We start from the raw sequence: 21,642 nt of genomic DNA on the forward strand, positions 1-21,642 counted from the left end.
TTATAAAAAAAAATATTTTTATCAACTTGAGCTCGTTTTAAGCTAACTCTGCACTGTGTTTGATAGCCTAGAGTGTGGAAGTATTATTAATATTTTAAACGTCATAATTTCATAGAAATTAAAAAAAAAACATCTTTGTGATCTTACGTAAGAACTATGAAAACCCCCTCCCACCCCTTGTAAGAAAAAATAAGATATGTTCGACCCCCCTCCACCCCAAAATCGTCTTACTGTAAAACTGTTTCTCGAGCTGAAAATACTCCTCCTCAGTCGTTCACTCCTGACAGAGTGATCATGGTTGTATGATGGGACGTATCTAATGTGGATAACGCAGCCCTCGCAATGCGCCTCCACTTGCCACGGTCTTCAGCGTTACGGGAACATTGAACTATTGGAACATTGGTTTGTGTCGCAGATTTTATCAGGTCTGTCCAGCGCGTAGGTGACCGACCTCGTGATCGCTTGCCTTCCACTCGTCCTTGGACAACGAGACGTTCCATGGAGTTTTGGTTGTCGTGTAACGTGCCCGAAGTATTTGAGGATTCGTATTTGAACAGTCGACGATAATCTCTCCTTCACTTTGAGTTCTTCCAAGATCGAAACATTGGTCCGAAACTCAGTCCAAGGAATTCGCAGTAGTCTCCGCCAGCACCACATTTCGAATGCGTCAATTTTGCGTCGATCTTTCAGACGCAGTGCGTCCACGTTTCTGCGCCATAAAGAAATATTGGGAAGACTAAGCTCAGGCTCAGGCTAAAATCAGGCGCACTTTCGTGGTTTTAGTGATGTTGCGGTTGCACCAGACTCTGTTCAGCTTGTCAACGGCAGATCTTGTAATAGCAGATCTCCTGCGGATCTCGTCCTCACACCCACCATTGTTCGTGATCTATACTATTGAAAATACTATTTCTATTCTATTTCTATTTCTAACACAACATGCTGATCAGTTCATCAGCGTCACAAAACATACGAGTAAATTGACCTCCGCAGACTCCGCAGTGAATATACAGCAAGATTGATTTTCTGATTCAAGTTCTAGTATATAGGTATTCACAGAAACTTAATTGCTAAATTGGGAATCAAACCAAGGGAAGTGAGGTGAGTCTGAATGCAAAATTTTAACCCACTTTTGTATTCATCGTTGTTAATGGCCTAAGCGCCATGGACATTATTGAAACTGAAAACACCACATAGCCTGTATCGTTGTCTGAGTACCCACAACACGAGCCTTCTTGAGCTTACTGTGGGGCTTAGTCAATTTGTATAAGAATCAAAGAATATAATACTCACTAGGAGAAGAACGATAACTCCATACAAAAAAATGTCCCTTTCAAAAGTTCGTTTATACTACTAGCGCTCTGGTAGGATACCATTGTAATTAGAATTGACAACCCGTTTAGCCTAGCGGGTATTGGCAGTAATCCAGTTCAGGAAGCTAATGGTCCTGGGTTCGAATCCCAGAGAGGGAATTTCTTTTTGTATTTTTTTCTTTTTTGTTGGGGTCAGGTTTTTAAGAGCCCATCAACGTGCACACTAGCGCCACTGCTGAATACATTAAACTAGTTTTTATGTTATTGGATTCGTCAATCTACCCGTCCAAAGTTAAAACGGCCGTTTTTGTTTTGAGCTCATAGATCGACGAATCCAGCAACATAAAATCTAGTTTGATGTATTCAAAAGGTACCTAAATACACAATACAGTCCGTAGCGGCCCCTTTTTTAAATACATGTCGTTAAATTTAAATAATCACGATTATTTAGCAGTGGCGCTAGTGTGCACGTTGTTGGGTTCTTAAATTAGCATTTCACAAATAAGTAAAAAAATACGTTAAAAGATAATGATTAGGTACTATATTCAGAAATTCGTGAAATATAAAAGGTAACAAAAAGTTACGTATTATTAAGATATAAATATTTTCATAATACATATGAATACATACACTGATATGGCAAATGGTTACAAGTTGTTATTACATCTATCCGGTCATCGGACATTTTCTGCTTCACAGCTCCGCGCAGCGTTCTTGGTCACCGGGAAACTAGTTTGGATATGCGGCAGATACGTGCCCTTCTGAGCTTTTTCCAAGAAATCATATGACGGCCCAGGATTATATTATTATCTCACGCTCAAGCCATCTGCTGATTCACTTTCTAAAACAAAATAGTCAAAAAATTAAACAATATAATCTATCTTCCTAATTACTAACGTCGCTAATTCCTAGGGTTACCAGCTTAAACAATGTGGGGTTTTACATCTATGTTGAATTTTGATTATAATTTCGGACGCGATATAGCGTCCGCGGGACTTACGGGGATAGTAAGATTAAATTATTATATTTGAATTTGGTAATTAGCACGCTCATTTTTATTTAAAGATTAATATATATCTTACCTTGAAATTATCGCTGTTTCTGATTTACTACAACGGTTTCCACACACACATTAGGGCTTTCCATAATCTGGATAAGAATTGTTGATAAAGTCGCCATTGCCGGATACATACAGCAAGGAAGGAAGAGAGACAACGGTTTATATTTAACTAAGTCTGTGCGAAGACGCATTTAGATATGTTGCTCGTACATATGAATAGTTTTTATTTTTAAAATTAATAGGTAAATAAATATATTTCAAGTGAATAAATCGTTTTATATGAAAATTGATATTTTTGCATTAAATGACTTAAATGACAGCATTGACATTACAGACTTTTATCTTGTCTATGTTCTTACCGGCCAGACCCAAATCAAGACCTATCAAAGAGGCCAATTGACAAAGATTCTTTTAATTTTATCAAGGAGGGTAGAGGCACGTCTACCCTTCGAAGATTTTATGAACATAGACAAAGACAAACTGAAATATAATAGATAATAATATACATATATCAAAAAATAAATAATAATTTACATATGACTACTTCATAAAATACAAATCAAAATATATTTGATAAAATAATTTGATTTGTTCCTAGAAATCGTATCTATAGACAAAGCCAGTTCTAGAAATGTTGCTGTAGTAAAATATTTTGATGTTAATTACTGGCAATCTCGTCTGGGAACGGACAACACATGTACAATTTTGAAGGGTCACATCGTTTCAAGGAAGTCAATAGGCCTTGATAAGAATGTTCAATATTTATTTATTTATTTACTACTAACGCCATCTATTGAGAAATAAATTCATTATTTTGCCAACAGATGGCGCTAGTAGTAATACAAAGTGTAATTACTTTATTTTATTTTTTTAGGTTTATTAAATGATATTTTTATGTTTGATAACACATCTAGACATGAATTTAAATTACTTATGTTAAATCTCAAAGCTAACAGTGCAGTAGTTTTTCCGTAAAGTGTACCACAAGAATGCATAGTTTGTCGAATACTGATATAATAATAATAAGTTACAACTTTTTTGTTAAGGACAATGCTCCACAAAACTACATTTTGTTGCACGCGGTATGGCACTGAATTGTTAAGGTGCATTAATATAAATATTAGGTATACTATATTGAGTCAACACGTGTGTTTCTTTCAAACACTGTGACTAAATATATACAACGTACACATGTCCAGACGACACATATTACAACCAGAACACTACGTTGTGTGAATCTGACTACAACTGTACCACCATCCACCACGTCCACGTTCACCTGAACGGCAGCAGGAAGGTACGCGAACACTACGGACACTACGTGCCAAACTTAAATGTGGTTTAACATCTTAAGCCTGACAAAATGCAAAATTAAAAATGTAAAAGGAGGTAAGTCTAGGAGGTCTTTACTCTGACAAAGCAACTTTGTCTGCACAAAAAGGCGCGAAATTCAATTTTTGTACTAGATCGATCTTTCTCAGGATGGTAATTACCACCCACCCATCCAATCCAATTTTTCAAAATTAGCCGCTTTTTGCTACTGATAAAGCTGGCTTGCCAGATTATAGTTACTAAACCACCTAAGCTGTATGTATGGCTATGATACTTAAAGCAATAGAGTAACTTTATGTTAAATTAAATAAGTATTAACCGACCGAGGTCCTCGTTACATTGAATTGAGTGAGTACCTATGTCAAAATCCTTTATCGGACGGAGAATATATCATTAATGCGAGCACGATATCATTTTACTGCATTTCACATTGTTATATTCATTCACTATGACGATAATATCGTGCACCTTAGAAAAAAGTGAATGAACACCATACAATGAATCTCGAGAGTCAGCGCGGAATCAGGGTCAAATTTGTCTAGCAAATCATCCAAATACACTAAGGAGATTCCATAGAAGTATACAAAGAAAAATAGACCTTATAAAATGGACAGAAGAGGTAGTATGGCAGATGAATACAGAAGTTACTTACGTCGCTGTGAGGAAAGAGCCTGAGACTGTTCCCGGTGTCGGTATTGTTTTCAATGCCACTGAGAACATGCTTCTTAATTGCTACTTCCGTTACTGGAACATATGAAGACATAGAGCGGTTTTACAAATATATTTAAAATTTTAAGAGTCTGGTCCTTGTCGGTAGAGTTATTGCCTTATCAATGGAACTTCACTAGTATCATAAAGTAAGTATCTAGTATCATGAATTTAATCATATTTTTCGGGCGAGAATTGCTGAAAACGGTAGTTTACGTCTATACGTAGAGTAAGACGAAGAAAAGCATATTATTATTTTTATAATATCCTATAATAGTACGTAGTCCTTATTAATTATAATAGTTAATAAGGATATTATAAAAATATAATATCCTTATTAACTATTATAATTAATAAGGACTACGTACTATTATAGGATATTATAAAAATAATAATATGCTTTTCTTCGTCTTATAGTCCATTATAATAATGGAGTTGCAAACGGCATCTTGCTATGTATGTACGTACCTAACTATTTTTACGTTATCCAGTGAAGGCAATAAATTTAATTTAATGGTATTATCCATAGTTACACAGGTTTAACTAATTTACTGGAACGGCTGAAAATTAATACACACATTTTATTATAAACTTTTTATATGCTATGGCTTATAGAGCTTTAGTAAGGTTTAAATCATAATTCATATGAAATATTAGACACCATAGAATTATATACGTATGAAAAAAAAAACAACGGGTTGCACTCCGGGACTGCCGGCAGAAGTGAAAACTCAATGACATTGTAACAGTTTTTCGATCAGGTCAGGTGTCCGTCTTACGAAGCGTCTTACGTCTTACGTCTTACGCTGTCGCGAGTTTAACATTTTTTCCCCTCACAAAAAGTGCACAGCGCCGCTAAAGAAGTTTTCACTTTTAAAAAAATCCTACTCCACGGCATTTGCCTTAGCACTTTGTGCTAGCAGTTCGTAGTGCGATATACCATAATATATAAGCTTTCATTCGCGTGTCTTGGGTAACCCCGATCGATTTTAAATCCAACACAGAACAGATAAACCAGTATTAATTAATAATAAAATGAAGGGGTGTAAAACATTAGATATAATACAATATTATGTGCAGGCTGCATGCTTAAGTGGTTACTAGGGCAGAGCGGTTGTGGGAAAAATCAAAAGTTCTTAATTACTGCTTTTCCATATTCGTTATGGAAAAGCAGTAATAGATTGCGAATGTATGGGTACATGTATATATTTAGTAATTTCAAATAATATATGTATAAAAAATACAAATTTTAGCAATCTATAAAAAATAATATAAACTTTCAAAAATAGTTATAAATTCTAAATTATTATGTATATTTAAATTTAAAAGTGAATTAGCATGTAAAAAACTAAATTCGTATTTGCTTTATAGGTTTTTTTTTATATATTATGAAAGCTGCAATTTGGAATGGGTACCTAAACTTGGTCAAGCAAATCTTGTCAGTAGAAAAAGGCGGCAAATTTGAAAAATGTAGGCGCGAAGGGATATTGTCTCATAGAAAATTTGAATTTCGCGCCTTTTTCTAACTACTGACAAGATTTGCTTGGCCATCTATGTATATCTAAGATATAAATCAATCAGGCCGAAAAACGGTAAAATAAAAAGGTACCTCTCCTACACAAACTTGCAGTGAGGTTGATTTATTCTTGCTTCAACCCTATAGTGTGGGATGTCATTGGATAGGTCTTAATCTAAATCAAAATAAATAGGGGTTTTGATAATATTAATATATTAGACTAGGTACACTAATTATCCGTTGTAGATTAATAAACGGTTAATTTCAAAGTGTTTCATCGCTTAGTATTTGTAGAGATTGCGGAGCTTTCTGCAACTCTATTAAAAAACATGCCATGTCTCAGAAGTTGAAAACCATTTTCATCATGACCACTGCACCTGGAGATTGCATAGACTACAGAGCAAAGTAAGTGCTTCTCTACGTGATGTAGGCTGCATTAATAATGAGATGTAGACTTATTGCTCTCACGTAGGCGATAACTTCCGTGTAGGGTGTAATTTAAAAACATCGTTATTAAAATAGTGTGAAGTTTCTCGCGCCTTTCTCATAAGGTCGATAAAGTTGAGGGGAAAAAAATGTTGATTAGTAAAAGAGTAAAAGTTTAATCCTCTCATCGGTCATGATTCCCATGTTCTGATCATCTTTCATAATTCGAACCGCATACACATGGTCGGAAAATAGCCAAATTCAAGTTGGATGTTATGGATTCGAATCTGTATAAGGAGATTTTATTGTGTAATGAGACTAATGGCTACGAATATTTATCCCAAAACCTAAGTTTTTGTTTTATAAAAAAGTATGTATACCGTTACCTACGTATAGAACACATCATCATCATCTTCTTCGCGTTATCCCGGTATTTTGCCACGGCTCATGGGCACCTGGGGTCCGCTTTTAGCATCTTATCCCAAGAACTGGCGAAGACTAACTACGTACGTACCTATTCACTACCCAAATATGTATTTGTTATATTTTGGCGTTACGTTGATCGTGTAACATTGTTCCCAAAAATTGATTTATTCATTTATGTCGTTAATTCGCCAAAACGCTGACCACTAATTTACCTAGTATTTATTAATGGTTAACTCAAATACATAATTTTATAAAAATTGTAGGTAGAAATCAGTATTTACCCACATTAAATACTCTAGTTTGCCTAGTGAAAGATACGCGCAAATCGCACGCAGTTGCGAAAGCAGACTGTTTAGTAAGACGCACGCGCCCCATTCGATATTTAACAATTTCTCTGAATAACAGACAGGACAGGCCATGGAATACTAACCGGTGAGTTTCACAAGTTGGTGATGCAATGTCTATTGAAATGTAAGTACGAATTGCTAAATAAGGATATTCAAAAACTATTTACTTGATAATGTTGGTTTTCTCTGTAAATTATCAGTGTAAGTAGGTACGTAGTTACCTTATCCACTTGTAATGGCAATGTAGTATTGCTACTAATTAAGTTACTAGCTGGCACCAAGTGTTTAAGGAATACGTGGAATAAATTACATTATTTATTTGCATATATTGAATGAGATTTCTGCGTTGATCTTGCGAGACTTTAAATGATTTAGGTACCTACAGTTAATTAATCTTATTTTCATGGATAATTTTTTCATACTATTGAAAACAAATCGTATTAAGTATACAATATAGAGGTATAATCTGAACTTTGTTTGCTCGTTAAATCCAACACAAATAAAAAACGAAAAAATATCTAGTTTCTGTAAATGTTAAATTTACAGAAACTAGATATTTTTCGTTTGTAAGTCACGAAACTTTAAATTACGGTCATTTTCATTTGTTATGAATACTCCAGCTAATTAAAGCCCAACAGGAATCCCAAAAAAAATTGTCTGTTTCATACATTTTGGCTGGTCCATTTTCTATGGGGCGGTAAATTTTTAGTATAATCCCTCAGTATAATCCCAAAACCTCCCTGGCAACGGGAATGCAGTTATTTTTTAGTCACCGTGTATATGCTGCTACGTACCTATAGCAGACTGGCCACGTGTTCGCCAGCAACGTCGAATAAAAAATATGAGGACAACATGCAATAACGTATCGCATGAAAACAAAAAGTGTTAATATGCTCGTGCGGTTAGCGTGTTAGTAACACTTCCGCGATGTACGGAAGAAACCGTACATAGTTGAAATGAGACATTGCATTTAGTTATGACAAATGGTAATATCTGATATTTACACTTAATAGGCTGCAATAATGCACCATGATGGAATTATGATTGATATCATCGAGGCAATTAGCAATTATATTCAGTTTGGGCTGTAATGTAATCTCCTTATCTTTTCTAAGTTACTATGTATTTTCTTTTTCAATGGTGTTGTGTTTGTTGTTTTTAACCGACTTCAAACTTATTACAAGTCAAACAAACTGTACAGAACCCCTAGTACACAAGGGGTAATTATTTGATTATTAAAAATAGGTAGCCATGAAACTAGCCATGTTAGTCTTTAGGCATCTTTCGTGTTGATCGATGATCGTATCCTAAACAGTAAAATCCAACGCCGCCGTACAAATGTGTACTTTACATAGGCTTTATTCAATGATTCTAAGAAGTAGGTATTTGTAGGCATTTGTAATTTAAATGTTGACCTAACACAAACTGAATACACCCAAAAAATATTGTTTTGAGTACACTCAGTCGATTCAAACTTCGTTTAAACTTTAAAAAAAAATCGTACCTAAGGGTTAAGTTGTGTTTCGGGTTTCCCGGATCAAGGATAATAGCCTTGATACGATACGGCATGCATGATGTTACAAAAAATCGAGTTATAAACAGATGACATTCTGATCGCTTGCCTGAGCGCAGGCTGATTCAATCAGACGAGCCAGCATAAAAGCTCTCAAGAAAGCGTGTTGGGCGGCGCCAGCGTGATGACCGCCTTAGTCATTCAGACTAAATAATTTTTTTGATGCCCATGATCCATAAGCGGTTAGGGCGACAATTATTTAGGTCAGTGAGAAACAAAAATAAAAGCATGACAATAATAATAAAACAACTCAAGCCATCACTGATATTGCTTAAATCGATAGGGGCCCATTTTGCAGAGCCTCCTCTGCCACCGTCTGCCAAATATAAAATCGGATAATGTTTACAAAGAACAAGTCAGGTTTTTCTACCATTAACCTAGTAAGTATTTAGTCCATCTTTTTGACCCATTAACCGACAATTTTTAGATTCAATTAATTCTAAAATTTGTACATCCTGGCGGCTGCTGGCTCTCCGTGCAGAGCGTCGCGTGATATGACAATCACAAGGCTGACATTTCATGAAATTGTAGGAAGAGATAAATAGAGGAGGATAGAGAGAGATGACTACGCTACGCCACGTCACGTTAACGATTGCCACGTTGGATAAGCACCCTGGAACTCGCCCGCGCTCACGCCACCGATGACAACACACATCCTGCAGTTTTGTTGCATTCTTAGACCACGAGAGGACCCATCGCATTTAAATAAAAACCGATGACAAAAATAGAAGAAAAGCTTTAATAGTCATTTCGGGGAAAGGTTAACATTTATTAAGGTCTTATTATAGAAATAGGGAAGATGAGGACATAGAGTACTTTAACGTTACATACATATTATACGTTATCCATGTAAGTATTTATATATAATGTCTTACACAACGGAGCCCTTTATGCCATCGTCTGATCATCTCTACAGCCAAAGAATTAAGTACAGCAAGTTATTGTATTAACTCATAGTTTCATAATAAAAAATAAACAAATAGTTCGTCCGTGTACTTATGATTGTATCAGAATTACTTGTCTTGACCAAATCGGACTCAGTCACTGCGATTCCGACTGTTAACCCAATACCGAGGCCGTCGCCGGGGATCGATGGGCTTAGAATTCCAATTATCGGTGGTGGAAGCAGTTGAAATGGGTCAGCAGGTATCGGCCGCCCCCGCCCCATCGCCGCGCGCGCTTCGTGCCACACTCATTCTGTTTTTGCCCACCTTTCGACTCGCGCGCAGCCTCTGTCATTGTTCGTGAACGAGCATTTCTCTCACGTGGGAACGATTGACTCTTTTGTGCTTTATCCGCTATTCCCCGGCCGCTATACGACCGACCGCACGTAATGAAATGACTTTATAAGTGTAAATGTGATCGGGATAAACTGTTTTGTGAAAATATGACCAAGTTGAGGTGATGCCGGGGTTCCTAGTGAAAGTTGAGTGATGATAGAACAAACAGAGTGATCGGGATCCTTCCTCTTAGATAAGCGGATACCATGGCGGTCGCACCGGTGAGTTATGTTTTCTGTTCACTTTATAACTTTTTGACAATTTTAACGAGACATATATCACTGAGCCCCGTGATGACACCAAGTAATTGATTTGGAGCCGGTTCTGACTAAATTGCTTTATAATGCAGATGAGTATGGAAATGGAGCTTTTAATTGTTTTATTACAAAAGATTGAGCTTTGATGCTCTAGGGAGATATGAACTTATAATTTTTTGAAGCAATAAAACGGTTTAAGTGGAGTGTTATTATGGTGCTCTGTCATGGGAATAAATAATTGAATGAGTTTAGTTTGTCTCGATTAGATGCTTCGGTATATTTATTATTTTAGCTACATATTGAAGAATAATAGGCATCAAACAATTCGTGGACTATTAATTCAATATTATAAATGAAATTAGGACGATTAATTTACAAGAGCGTGCCCGAACCTCCCGGCTGCCCAATGGTCCCCTACCCCCCTAGGTATTATAGGTTTCGATAAGAACTCCATTTTATTAAAATTTGCAATTTTCGGTGTATCTACCTAAACCGGCAACATCGATGCGATTGACACTTATTTGGCCAATGATAGTCGACCTTTTAATTCTTTGATACATTGACCTACACGACGAACAGTAGGCCAGTTCGTTGGTGCGCATGTTCGCTCGGCATTATATGAAAGGGCCTATCTTTACTTTTGAAATCTTTGTTTGACTGGTGCTGCCAGTTTAGGCACATCACATCATGCTTGAGCTCATTTTTTTCAGTAATTCAGAGCCTTAATTTCTATGGTTACGCAATATCAGAATTTATTCCCATTATAGAGATTCATGCTCTGAATTTCTACAAAAAATCAGTTCATGTGTAATGTGCCTTACGTAAAGTCGTAACTTGTAGCCATTAAAAAATTAGGTCTAGTCCAGGTATCACATATGTACGTAATTATTATCGTTTCTTAAAGCTAAATATGTAGGTACTTCATACGCATTGAATTCGACAGCAGCTGACAGAAGCTTACAGTTGGCTTATCGCAGCTTTTAGGTTTACATCTTTTATGGTGTGGTCTGTGGTCGTGGTCTCAATAACGTCTTTGACGTGATCTTGTGCTCGCATTTAATTGTTACTTACCTAATGACTTTGGACATTTTCTAAAGTAATTGATTAATTTCAATTAAATTTAAATTATACCTCACAGCAGTCAAGAGCTTTTATCAATAGGTATATAGGTAGTACGAATGCAGTAAAAAGATTTATTATTGTATTGATTCGTTTAGCAAGTATTTGCTAGTTATGTTCCTTCTCTTTAAATTGAGCAACTCAAAACGTGTTCAAAAGTTTTTGTAAGAAAATAAATAACAGGAGACCGAGGCATAAAAAGCTATAATGCATTTTTGTAAACGACAGTGTTCACTGGTCTTCTAACGAGCCACTTCCTAATGTAAACATTTCTACCCTTTTTTGTCGACAACGAGGTTTTTAAAAGCCTGATAAAAACTACCTTAAAAGTTGATAGTTGTCGGAAACGTAACTTTAAATGGTATATGTAATAAAACATTAGTGCTACTCAGGTTCCATCCATAAACTCGTTTAAAGTTTGGTAACAGGTGCCTAGTAGATTATCGGTAGGATTGACGTAACCGATAATTAGAAGTTTTGAATATGTATTAACTATTTAACATATAATTTGTTACTAATTTGTTAGATTGGTATCGTCTTGGGTCGTCCCATTCGTTTTTTGCCAAGTTCTTAAATTAGTCTTATTCTGCTTTCGTCACCCATTCTACATTCGGCACTATCGTCGGTGGTCTTGCTCATCTTTGGTCATATTTGTTGTTTGCCTTTTTCTTATTCCAGCTCATTCCGGTATTCGTCATTATCTTCTTAGGCCATGTTCGATCTTATTAGTTTATCTCGTTTTCAGTCTCATTCATTATTCGTAAATTTTTTTTCGCCATGATCGTTGTCGGTCCCATTCGGTTATTGACAAGTTCTTAATTTGTCTTATTCTGTATTCTATTATATTCTTCATTCGTCACTTTCGCTGGTAGTCTTTGTCATCTTTGACCATATTTGTAGATTGAAGGTTGACAGCAGTTACCAAAGCTTTTATCAGTCTGTCACTATCTAAGTAGCCATACTGCCGTGCCCTGGTCTATGACCAGGCACGGCACGATGGAGTAAGTCCCGTGTCTCCGTTTTGTACTAATCTCCCCTACATGTTGTATTGTTTAGGGTACTTTCAATTAATATTTTAAGTAAAAAGATCATTGTTTATGGAAACAAAACAAAAAAACAAGATGAAGAGTGAATGGGACGAATGTCGAATGGGACGGATATCAAATGGGACGAATATCGAACGGGACCAATATTGAACGGGACAGTAAAGAATGTGTCCAAATTTCAAAAGAGCCTAAATAAGAAAACCACGAAATTAGAATAAGACCAAAGACGATAGGACGAATAACGAATGAGACAAAAAAAAAGAAATTGACTAACATTTAACATGCCCAAAGAAGATGATGACGAATACCGGAATAAGCTGAAATAAGAAAAAGGCAAACAACCAAATATAACCAAATATGAAAAAGACCACCGATGAACTTGACGAATGTAGAATGCGTGACGAAAGCAGAATAGGACTAATTTAAGAACTTGACAAAAAACGAATGGGACGACCCAAGACGATACCGTTAGATTTTATCCTGTCTAAAATATAGGCTCGTAACATCAAAAAATATTAAGTCGAGGAATCGTAAAGTAATCGTCATGTAATCATACGAGTGAAACTTAAGAAAAGAGTCGTGGATGAGTACCTATTTCACGACCGGCTCTGAGTGCCATCGAGTACACTCTCGAAGAAAGTGTTAACATACAGTGTCCTGTCAAAATGCTGTATCATTGGTAAACATTATGCAGTAGGTAACTAAAAGCCAATACTCACCAGATTCATAATATGCAGAATTGCAGACTTCGCGTCAAAATCAATATCGATGTTCTGAATGCAGCAATGCTGCTCAGCAACGCGGATGCAGTATTTAATGCTGGAGTGCAGTATGAATCCGAACGTAGATAACCTGCCCGTAAAGGTCGCTCTCACTTAACGCATGCTATGCTATACCTCTAACTATATACGTAGGTATACCTAATGCATGCATCTATTTTGTACGTCGGAAAAAAAGGCAGGCAAGAAATATAATGCAGGTAAAAGTAAACATTTCTATCTGGTTTCCGCCGCGACTGTCCACTTGAGCAAACAAGTGATGGGGCAAACGTGCTTGAGGCTTTGTCATTTGTAAGCTCAAACTATTTATAAAGCAGACGACTCGATATGTGAATAGGTTTGAAAAATAAATCAGTATTGGTCAAATTATCAATGACAACTTATGACTGACTGTGATGACTTGAATGTGTAATGTAAACAAACATTCTTTCAGGGTTTCTTTCAATTTATTATACCCATAATATAATAAATTAAAAATAGCAAAAAGATTAGTGCTTACTCGGCATGCTGATTTTAAATGAAATTTGAAATGATTTTACTTTAAATGAAATAAATATTAAATCAATTTTTTTTAAACTTTAAAAGCCCGATTTTACTTTCAGATTCATACCTAATACGAGTGTTACTAATTACCTAATACTCATACATTACCTTATTGATATAAGTAATGTAATACTTACACATATAATACCTGCGTTTTAGTTTTACCCACTCGACCTCATCTCCATTGAGTGCAGGGAAGGTCTCCAAATGATACAAGTCGCCCGATGACACTACTTATTCCTAATTTGTTTGCCATCATTTGTTTAACTTATATTGGCGAGAATTATCCGTTTTCTAATAAATTTATCTTTTCCGTCATTAAAAAAAACCAGACAAGTGCGAGTCGGACTCGCCCACCGAGGGTTCCGTACTTTTTAGTACTTATTTGTTGTTATAGCGGCAACAGAAATACATCATCTGTGAAAATTTCAACTGTGACAGACAGACAGACGGACAATGAAGTCTTAGCAATAGGGTCCCATTTTTACCCTTTGGGTACGGAACTCTAAAAAACACTAATAGCCATACTTTATCATTATCATATTCTTTCTGTATTTAAATTAAAGGCGTAACGCACTGGAACATTTCGGTCTTCTACGTGAATGCGCTAACACTATACTTGACTACACGCACTTTCCATTTCGGTGCACCCAGCGTTTACCCGCTCTATCACGTTACGATGCATTTTTTCAAGGGTTCCGGCTTTTTGGCAGACAAGTGTTGCACAAACACTTTGTTGTTTATTAGTTTATGCATATGAGGATTACGTCCACAGCAAATATGCAAATTTCCACTCCATTTCCGAATTTTGGTTAATTACCTACTATCCGATACGAAATGAGTTGAGACGAAATGGAAATTAAATACGGAATAAGGAAGTGTATTAGTAATGTGCCTACCTGTTAAGTTAGTTTATGAGTAGTTTTACGCATGAGCATGTTATTAGAGCACTACCTATATACTTATACCTATGTAGATTATTTCATAAAACTGATTTTTGACAAAAGTCAGTTGGAAATTGCAGAAATAGACAACACTTATTATGCTGATAAAAGTGTATTAAGTGTAAAAAATAATTTAATTTATTAATTGAAATTATCGATAAAACCGCTAGGCTCAAATGGGACTGGGCCGGTCACGTCTACCGCATGCATCCGGAGAGGTGGGCTAGCTTAGGTACCAAGTGGATGCCGGTAGAGGGACGTGGCCGCGGTAGGCCCAAACGGAGATGGCGAGATGACCTGGACAGCTTCTTGAACAACTGGCCGGAGGAAGCACCAAATCGGGTGTCGTGGAAATTAAGGGGAGAGAGAGGCCTTTGCCCAGCAGTGGGATACTCAAATAGGCTAGAAAAAAAAATTGATGTAGCTAATGGTATAAGTACTTAGGTATGTTGTAAGGTTCAGTAATCTTCATTACAGAACCCAAATAAAATTATACGGTTGCAATTCGCACCTCACGAATGTGCCAAAAACCGCATGAAACACAATGGACGGAAACAATAACATTAAAAATATGTGCTCGGAACGGAACACACTTTTATAGCAATTGTATTTATTATAGGATTTATAGGGAAGTATACTATTACTATAGGTGGCGTTCCACGCGTAAAGGGTCAGATCGGCATTGAGTTAAGCTTGGATAATTCACCATTATATTTTCTATCTACCTAATACAAACGAACCCAATGCCACCTAATCCTAATACTATACGTTTTAAGTCATCAACCTTATGCATGCTAAATTCGCACTTCTGAGAAATAGTTAAAAAGCTTGAAATGTATTTTTAGTACCTACCTATATATGTATTATAATATCGTATAGAATGTGTAATACAGTGGAATCTTGTTAGCACGAATCTCAAGGGAAACGCCGAAAACTTCGTGTTAACGCGATTTCGTCTAATAGAGGGCATCGACTTAGGGAGGTTCTTATAGGTTTTTGTTCGTCTTATATGTATTACAAAGAGGTTTCGAGTTATAGAGGTAAAATGTATGAAAAATTCGTCTTATACAAACCCGTAACGTATAGTATAATTGTCTTTTTCGAGTTACAGAGGTTTGTTATAAAGTAACTTCGAGATATCTGTAACTCGAAAAAATAGGCGTATTGTTTTATTACCTCTAAGTATATGATATAGTTACAGAGGTCGTATTTTATTTTTCAAGTTATAGAGGTAAAACGGCTATCCAGTACAATGTACTGGATAGTCGTGAAGGGAAACGTTGATTACTTCGTCTTAATGATGTTAAATATTTCGAGTTCCGGAGGTTTTGGGCTTTGAAGGGAAGGGAATGACCGAGGATTTCGCCTTATCGAGGTTCGGTTTCGAGGTTCCACTGTATTATATGTATGATAACGAGGTATATACATATGTATAACTGTTTACATATTTTTGTTATATATATATATTTCATATCCCATACTAAGGTTTACCTATCTTTTAAGAAAATAAATATTTTATAAAAAAAAAATGCAGTTTAGTACCGTTTTTATGTCTACCGTTCTCCAATTCTCCCTCAATTGCTCAAAGGTTAACTGGAAGAGATCCCTGAAAGGGATAAGTTCGCCTTTGTATGTACTACTACTACTAATGATGTGTTTTTCATGTTTTATGATTATTCTTATACAATAAAGTGTTTTACTACTACTACTGCTACTAAAACACGTCCACTCTGCTCTGTGGCATAACTAAGTAACGACTAATATGCATACAATTTCAAAGCGAATTTCAATGTCACAGTCAATCCCCGTGTCATGGCTCAGATGCAATCTCCATAGCTAAATAATGCAATGGGCAAATTATCCATATCTCGCGTCACATTCCGTTAAGGTCAGCCAAGTGCTCGGAGCATTGTTCATCATCGTCGCTGGGAACCCGGCTCGTAGCGAACCTCGTGAAAGCGCATTTTCCCAACCAGTAATATCGTAGTAGAGAACGACTTAATGCTAAACTGTTTAAAAAATATCGCATTCCCACGAACAACATGCGTCTCTCGATTGTTGTAAAAACGTTAGGTCATACTTTGCAATGGCTATAAGTAAAGTAATTATTACTACAAGTTTATGTGCGTGAATAATAAGTCATTTAGATTCTTAAACTATGGAAATCGTGAGTGTTAAGTGGTTGTTTATAATATTTATATATTACCGCGTCACTTTCAATAAGTCACAGGAAGTCCCGTCTAATGTACCATCATCAGCCGTAAAAGTGCATGGCGACTTTATCAATGAATTCATTCATAATTTCTCCATGAAATTTCGCAGCTCACTGTACGTTTCCCACCGACCGGCCGGAGTCGGGCCGCGCCGGACCGCATTTTCAATGTGGGTACAGCATTAAGTATGGCTGAAGCGATGGAATCCGTCCAGAACCGACCGCGTCCGCGAGCAGCCGACCGGCTTGCGGCAGTACAAATGTGAAATGCGCGCCGAGTCCGCACGTTCAGTGGGAATCGTACTATCGAATTGCTTCCTCTATTACGGCGCTTGTCGTAACTCAATGTAATATGGAACTTGAAAACAAAGTGCGGAAACGCGCATTCATCTGTGGCACGCGCATGCGCGGTCGCGAGCAACAACCGGCTAATCGTTATACAATTAGCGAACTGCAACGTCCGTGACATACCTGCAGCATTTCTTTCAAACAGCTTGCAATTCTATTTAAGAGGATTGCAAGGATTGTATACGCCGTACGGAGTTATAATCGATAACATGATTTTATTTATTTATTTATACTTTATTACACAAAAGAAAAACTTAGTGTACAAAAGGCGAACTGAACGCCATGAGGCATTCTCTATCAGTCAACTTTAGGGCAAAGTAGAAAAGATTGTAGCGGGTCCATTAGAGAAACAAAAAAAATGAGAACCTAGTACAATGCATACAATACACATACCTATACATAAATTACATGACATCTACTAAATACAACCATTTTTACACAAATATAAATAAATTAGAAATAAATTAGGCCACAGGTGACCCTCGCGCGGGCAGCTTTCTCGCGCAAAGATTGGCCATAGCAATCCAGCGCGGGAACGCTGCCTGCGTGATGGGCACCTTACCAAGGGCGCAAAGTTTTGATAAATATTTTTAGTTTTTAGTTGTACTTAATTTTAGTTTTGTATTCATTTTATAACACTTATTTTACAATAAATGAGTTTTCCCAATAAATTAGTATCATATTCAATTTGCATTACATTCATCATTTATATGTAGAAATTCATCATCATGATTCATTCATTAAAATTAGAATATATCATCTCCATTTATTTTTTAATTAGCCTTAGTGTGTTCCACTGCTGAGCAACTCCCCTCTTTCCCGCCACTTGGCTCTGTCCAATGCACACTCGCGCCACTCCACACAGAATGTATCGAGGTTGTCCCGCCAATCTCCGTTTGGGTCTTCCTCTGCCCCGAGATCCATCCTGTGGGATCCAGTCCGTTGCTTATTTGGCCCAGCGTTCTGGGCGCATTCGGCAGATGTGCCCTGCCCAGTCCCTCGTTTTATGTAGGTAATTCATAATTTGCTTATCCCTTAATTTCATATCCTATACCTAATTGTTTTTGTTGTTGAACTGGTTTCTTTAAAAAACTGATGCGATTGCAATTAGCGATGACTTTTAACGGTTTAATGTTTAACGCAGCTTTCAAATACAGACTTAAATGGCTTAATTAATTTGAAAGCTGCTCAAAAAGTAGTCCCCTATATATTAATCCTTTATTTTAATGATAACGCATGATTGCACAATATGCTAATAGTTGTTCATTATATTGTCTCTTAACTTTCCGTTTCGTTACGGCGTGAATGAATTACCGTAATACTCGTAATATTTGTAATTCTCGTAACTCGTGACGTTACGGACGACGAAATATTAGTCGCTGTCGTAGACCTTTTACCCTGACATCGAAAATCACCCATTCAATGTGGCGTTAATGTGTTCCCATTTACTTTCGACGCCATGAACACATAAGTTTGCTCATCAACATGGCTTGTCATTTGGGAAATCGACTAATTTATCGAGTTACTTAAGTTCACGGGAACCTTCGTACCTATTGCGACTGCAGTGCAGTCACTGTCACATAAGATGTCACTCACAATTTGCTTGATAAATTGCTGCGTTGCTGTCTCGATTAGAATGTTCAATCCTTCAACCTGTGACTCATTTGATCTAGAAGTGATATTGCCCTTTTCCAGCTTCGGCAATGCTGCAGCAGTTACGCTATTGCAGTTGCAAACAGAATATATGTAACGTTATAGGCAAGTTGTAAAATTGGAAAATTTCAGTATACCTAGTTAAAAAAACAGATGGATCAAAATTAAACCTACAATTAAACATTACTAAATTTAACACATTAACCTACAGTTACACATATTCATATTATCCTACAATATCACGCATGTTTGCATCTTCACCTACTTTTTTATTCATTCATTATAGATTTTTTTTTAAATTAAAGTTAACCGAATCGGCATCAATATATTATCAAATGTCAGATCGACATGGAATAGGCCGACTTGTTGATTAGAAAAAAGAACAGGTTTTCACATATCTACGCAACGTCCAGTAAGGGACACCCACTGCGAGACACAAGCGTGGAATTCACTTTCAATCTCATCGGCATTACTTCACAACACTGTAATCAACTTTTGATATATTGTATCGCTATTATCTCAAGTGTATTTAGAAACAAAACTGGTCAAGTGTAAACTTGGTTTTTATTTTGTGACTTTTGTTTTCCGATTTGTTCACGACAACTTGTACCCAGCAATTACCCTGTTTTTATGCCTCTGCGTGCGTCCCAGCAAGGGCAAGCGCAGCATCCGTTTGGTGTATATGTCGCAGTCGGATCGTATAATCCGCCGTATTACATTACGGCTAGCCGTTTTCAAAAACAGGGGCGTTTTGAAATGCGGCGGTTTAACGATTAGCCGGATTGAATGCGGCTGAATGAAAATCCGCCGGAATGTATTCGGCGCCATACGTTCTTCAACACGGCTAGCCGTAATGTAATACAGCGAGTCATTAGCCGCCGCTTTGACAGTTTTTAGTTCCCATTTTTAACACCCGTGGCGCTGCCTGACAAACGCTGGGGTGTCCATCAAAAATGGAGTTCGTCGGACTGTTTCTTTTCAAAAAACATTTCTTTCGCAACTTAACTAGACGGAGCCCCGCTTCGCGGGGCTCCTATTTCTGAGCGGTTTGCCCTTCGGGCATCTGAAGCTACCTAACGAACCTAACCTACCTACCTATTGATTTAGTGAGACGTCCGTGAAAACATTACACTTTGGGGAAAAAAGCGTAGGTAGGTAAGTAGGTTAGGTTCGTTAGGTAGCTTCAGATGCCCGAAGGGCAAACCGCCCAGAAATAGGAGCCCCGCTTGCGGGGCTCCGTCTATTTAAGTTGTGAAGGAAATGTTTTGGAAAAGAAACACATGTAGTGCGGTGGGACCATGGTAAAAATAAATTAAATTGCAAACATTGTCAAACTCCGGTTACGTGGGCGACCGAAAGAACTGGTCACTCTACAATCTAAAATAGTAGTACGATGCGGCTAAACGTTGGCCGCCTTATTGAAGAACGTATCACAATGACAATCCGGCTAATCGTCGAACCGCCGCATTTCAAAACGCCCCTGTTTTTGATAACGGCTAGCCGTAATGTAATACGGCGGATTATACGATCTGACTACGACATATATATGACACCGTAAGATTGTGAACCCGTTAGTTTATAATCTAACGTAGGTTAGGTTAGGTTAGATTGTAATCTCCCTGCCGTCAGTTTATAATTTAACTAGCGATATTATACAATTTTACGGTGACATATATACCCCTTACATCTAACATTAAAGTGCCGTTTTGACACTTGTTGGCTTCGGCTCCACGCACGCCTCCCAAATGTCCGGAACATCATTGTTCCGTGATAGGAAAGATATTCATGATTAAATGAAAAACCATAAACCTACCGAACCCTAAAACCGATTGCGTTCTCAAAGGTGCTCCGAGCTAATGACGTTCAAGCACATACCCGTACATAGTATTTGGAAACACGGTAGCGTATCCGGCCAAGTTATTTTAAGAACAACAAACAAATAACAAATGCCGTCAAACTTAAATTCTCACCCGTACATTTTTTTCGTCAGAGTAAACAGAGTACCCACTGCTCATTAAAAATCATATGTATCTTTTATTTATACTACGTCGGTGGCAAACAAACATACGGCCCTCCTGATAGTAAGCAGTCTCCGTAGCCTATGGACGCCTGCAACTCCAGAGGCGTTGCCGACCCTAACGTTCCGCACCCTCGTTAAGCTCTATTTAGCTATTTGTTAATAAGGTAAACCTCTCCTAACAATTTTTCTGTTTTATACATTCCTGTGATGACGCTGACTTCTATGCATCGGACAACCAAATTTTTTTTCGCGATTTTGGCATTGGTCCCATAATAAAAGTTGTTCAGCATGAAAGTTACTTACTACGCAGAGTATGGCTAGTATAATTAAAATTTCACCCTGTTCTCGTTGCAATATTTGGTGGCAAGTGAGAACTTGGCTTATTTTTACGTTTATGGGATACTGTATAGGTTGTGTCTTTTTAAATTGACTTCAAGAATGAGAAATGGACCTATTAATTACGTAGATAATTTATTTATTTGATTACCAATGAATTGATGTCCCTTATGGGACACCCTGTATACCGAAAGGTATATCGGTCAAATCAGTAATCTTTTCATTCAAAACTTTTCCAATAATATTTTACAAACTGTACCTACTTCAAATAAACAACTTAGATTCGGCACGAAACGCCTAATATAGCTATGCAAACCTTTCCAAACACATGGTTAGAAAATGCTGGGCAAATAGAAAACAGATTATATATTGAGACACCTGTATAAATACATCATTTTTACTTGCAT

At 37.0% G+C, this 21,642-nt stretch overlaps 1 protein-coding gene across 3 annotated transcripts in view; it reads left to right on the forward strand.

Annotated features, from left to right (window-relative positions):
• Positions 1-9,784: 9,784 nt before the first annotated feature.
• LOC134806774 (uncharacterized) overlaps positions 9,785-21,642 on the forward strand; it is a 123,600-nt gene continuing 111,742 nt past the window's right edge. For 2 of the 3 annotated variants that reach the window (XR_010146555.1, XM_063780110.1), the window contains exon 1: positions 9,785-10,199. Coding sequence is in view for 2 of the 3 variants with exons in the window: in XM_063780110.1 (XP_063636180.1) it covers positions 10,185-10,199 (15 nt within the window). In the remaining variant the exon portion in view is untranslated. The remainder of the gene's footprint in view (positions 10,200-21,642) is intronic. The other variant, XM_063780109.1, reaches the window with a different exon arrangement.

Source organism: Cydia splendana, chromosome 3, assembly GCF_910591565.1.
Source record: "Cydia splendana chromosome 3, ilCydSple1.2, whole genome shotgun sequence".
In the NCBI taxonomy this organism is placed as follows: Eukaryota; Metazoa; Arthropoda; class Insecta; order Lepidoptera; family Tortricidae; genus Cydia; species Cydia splendana.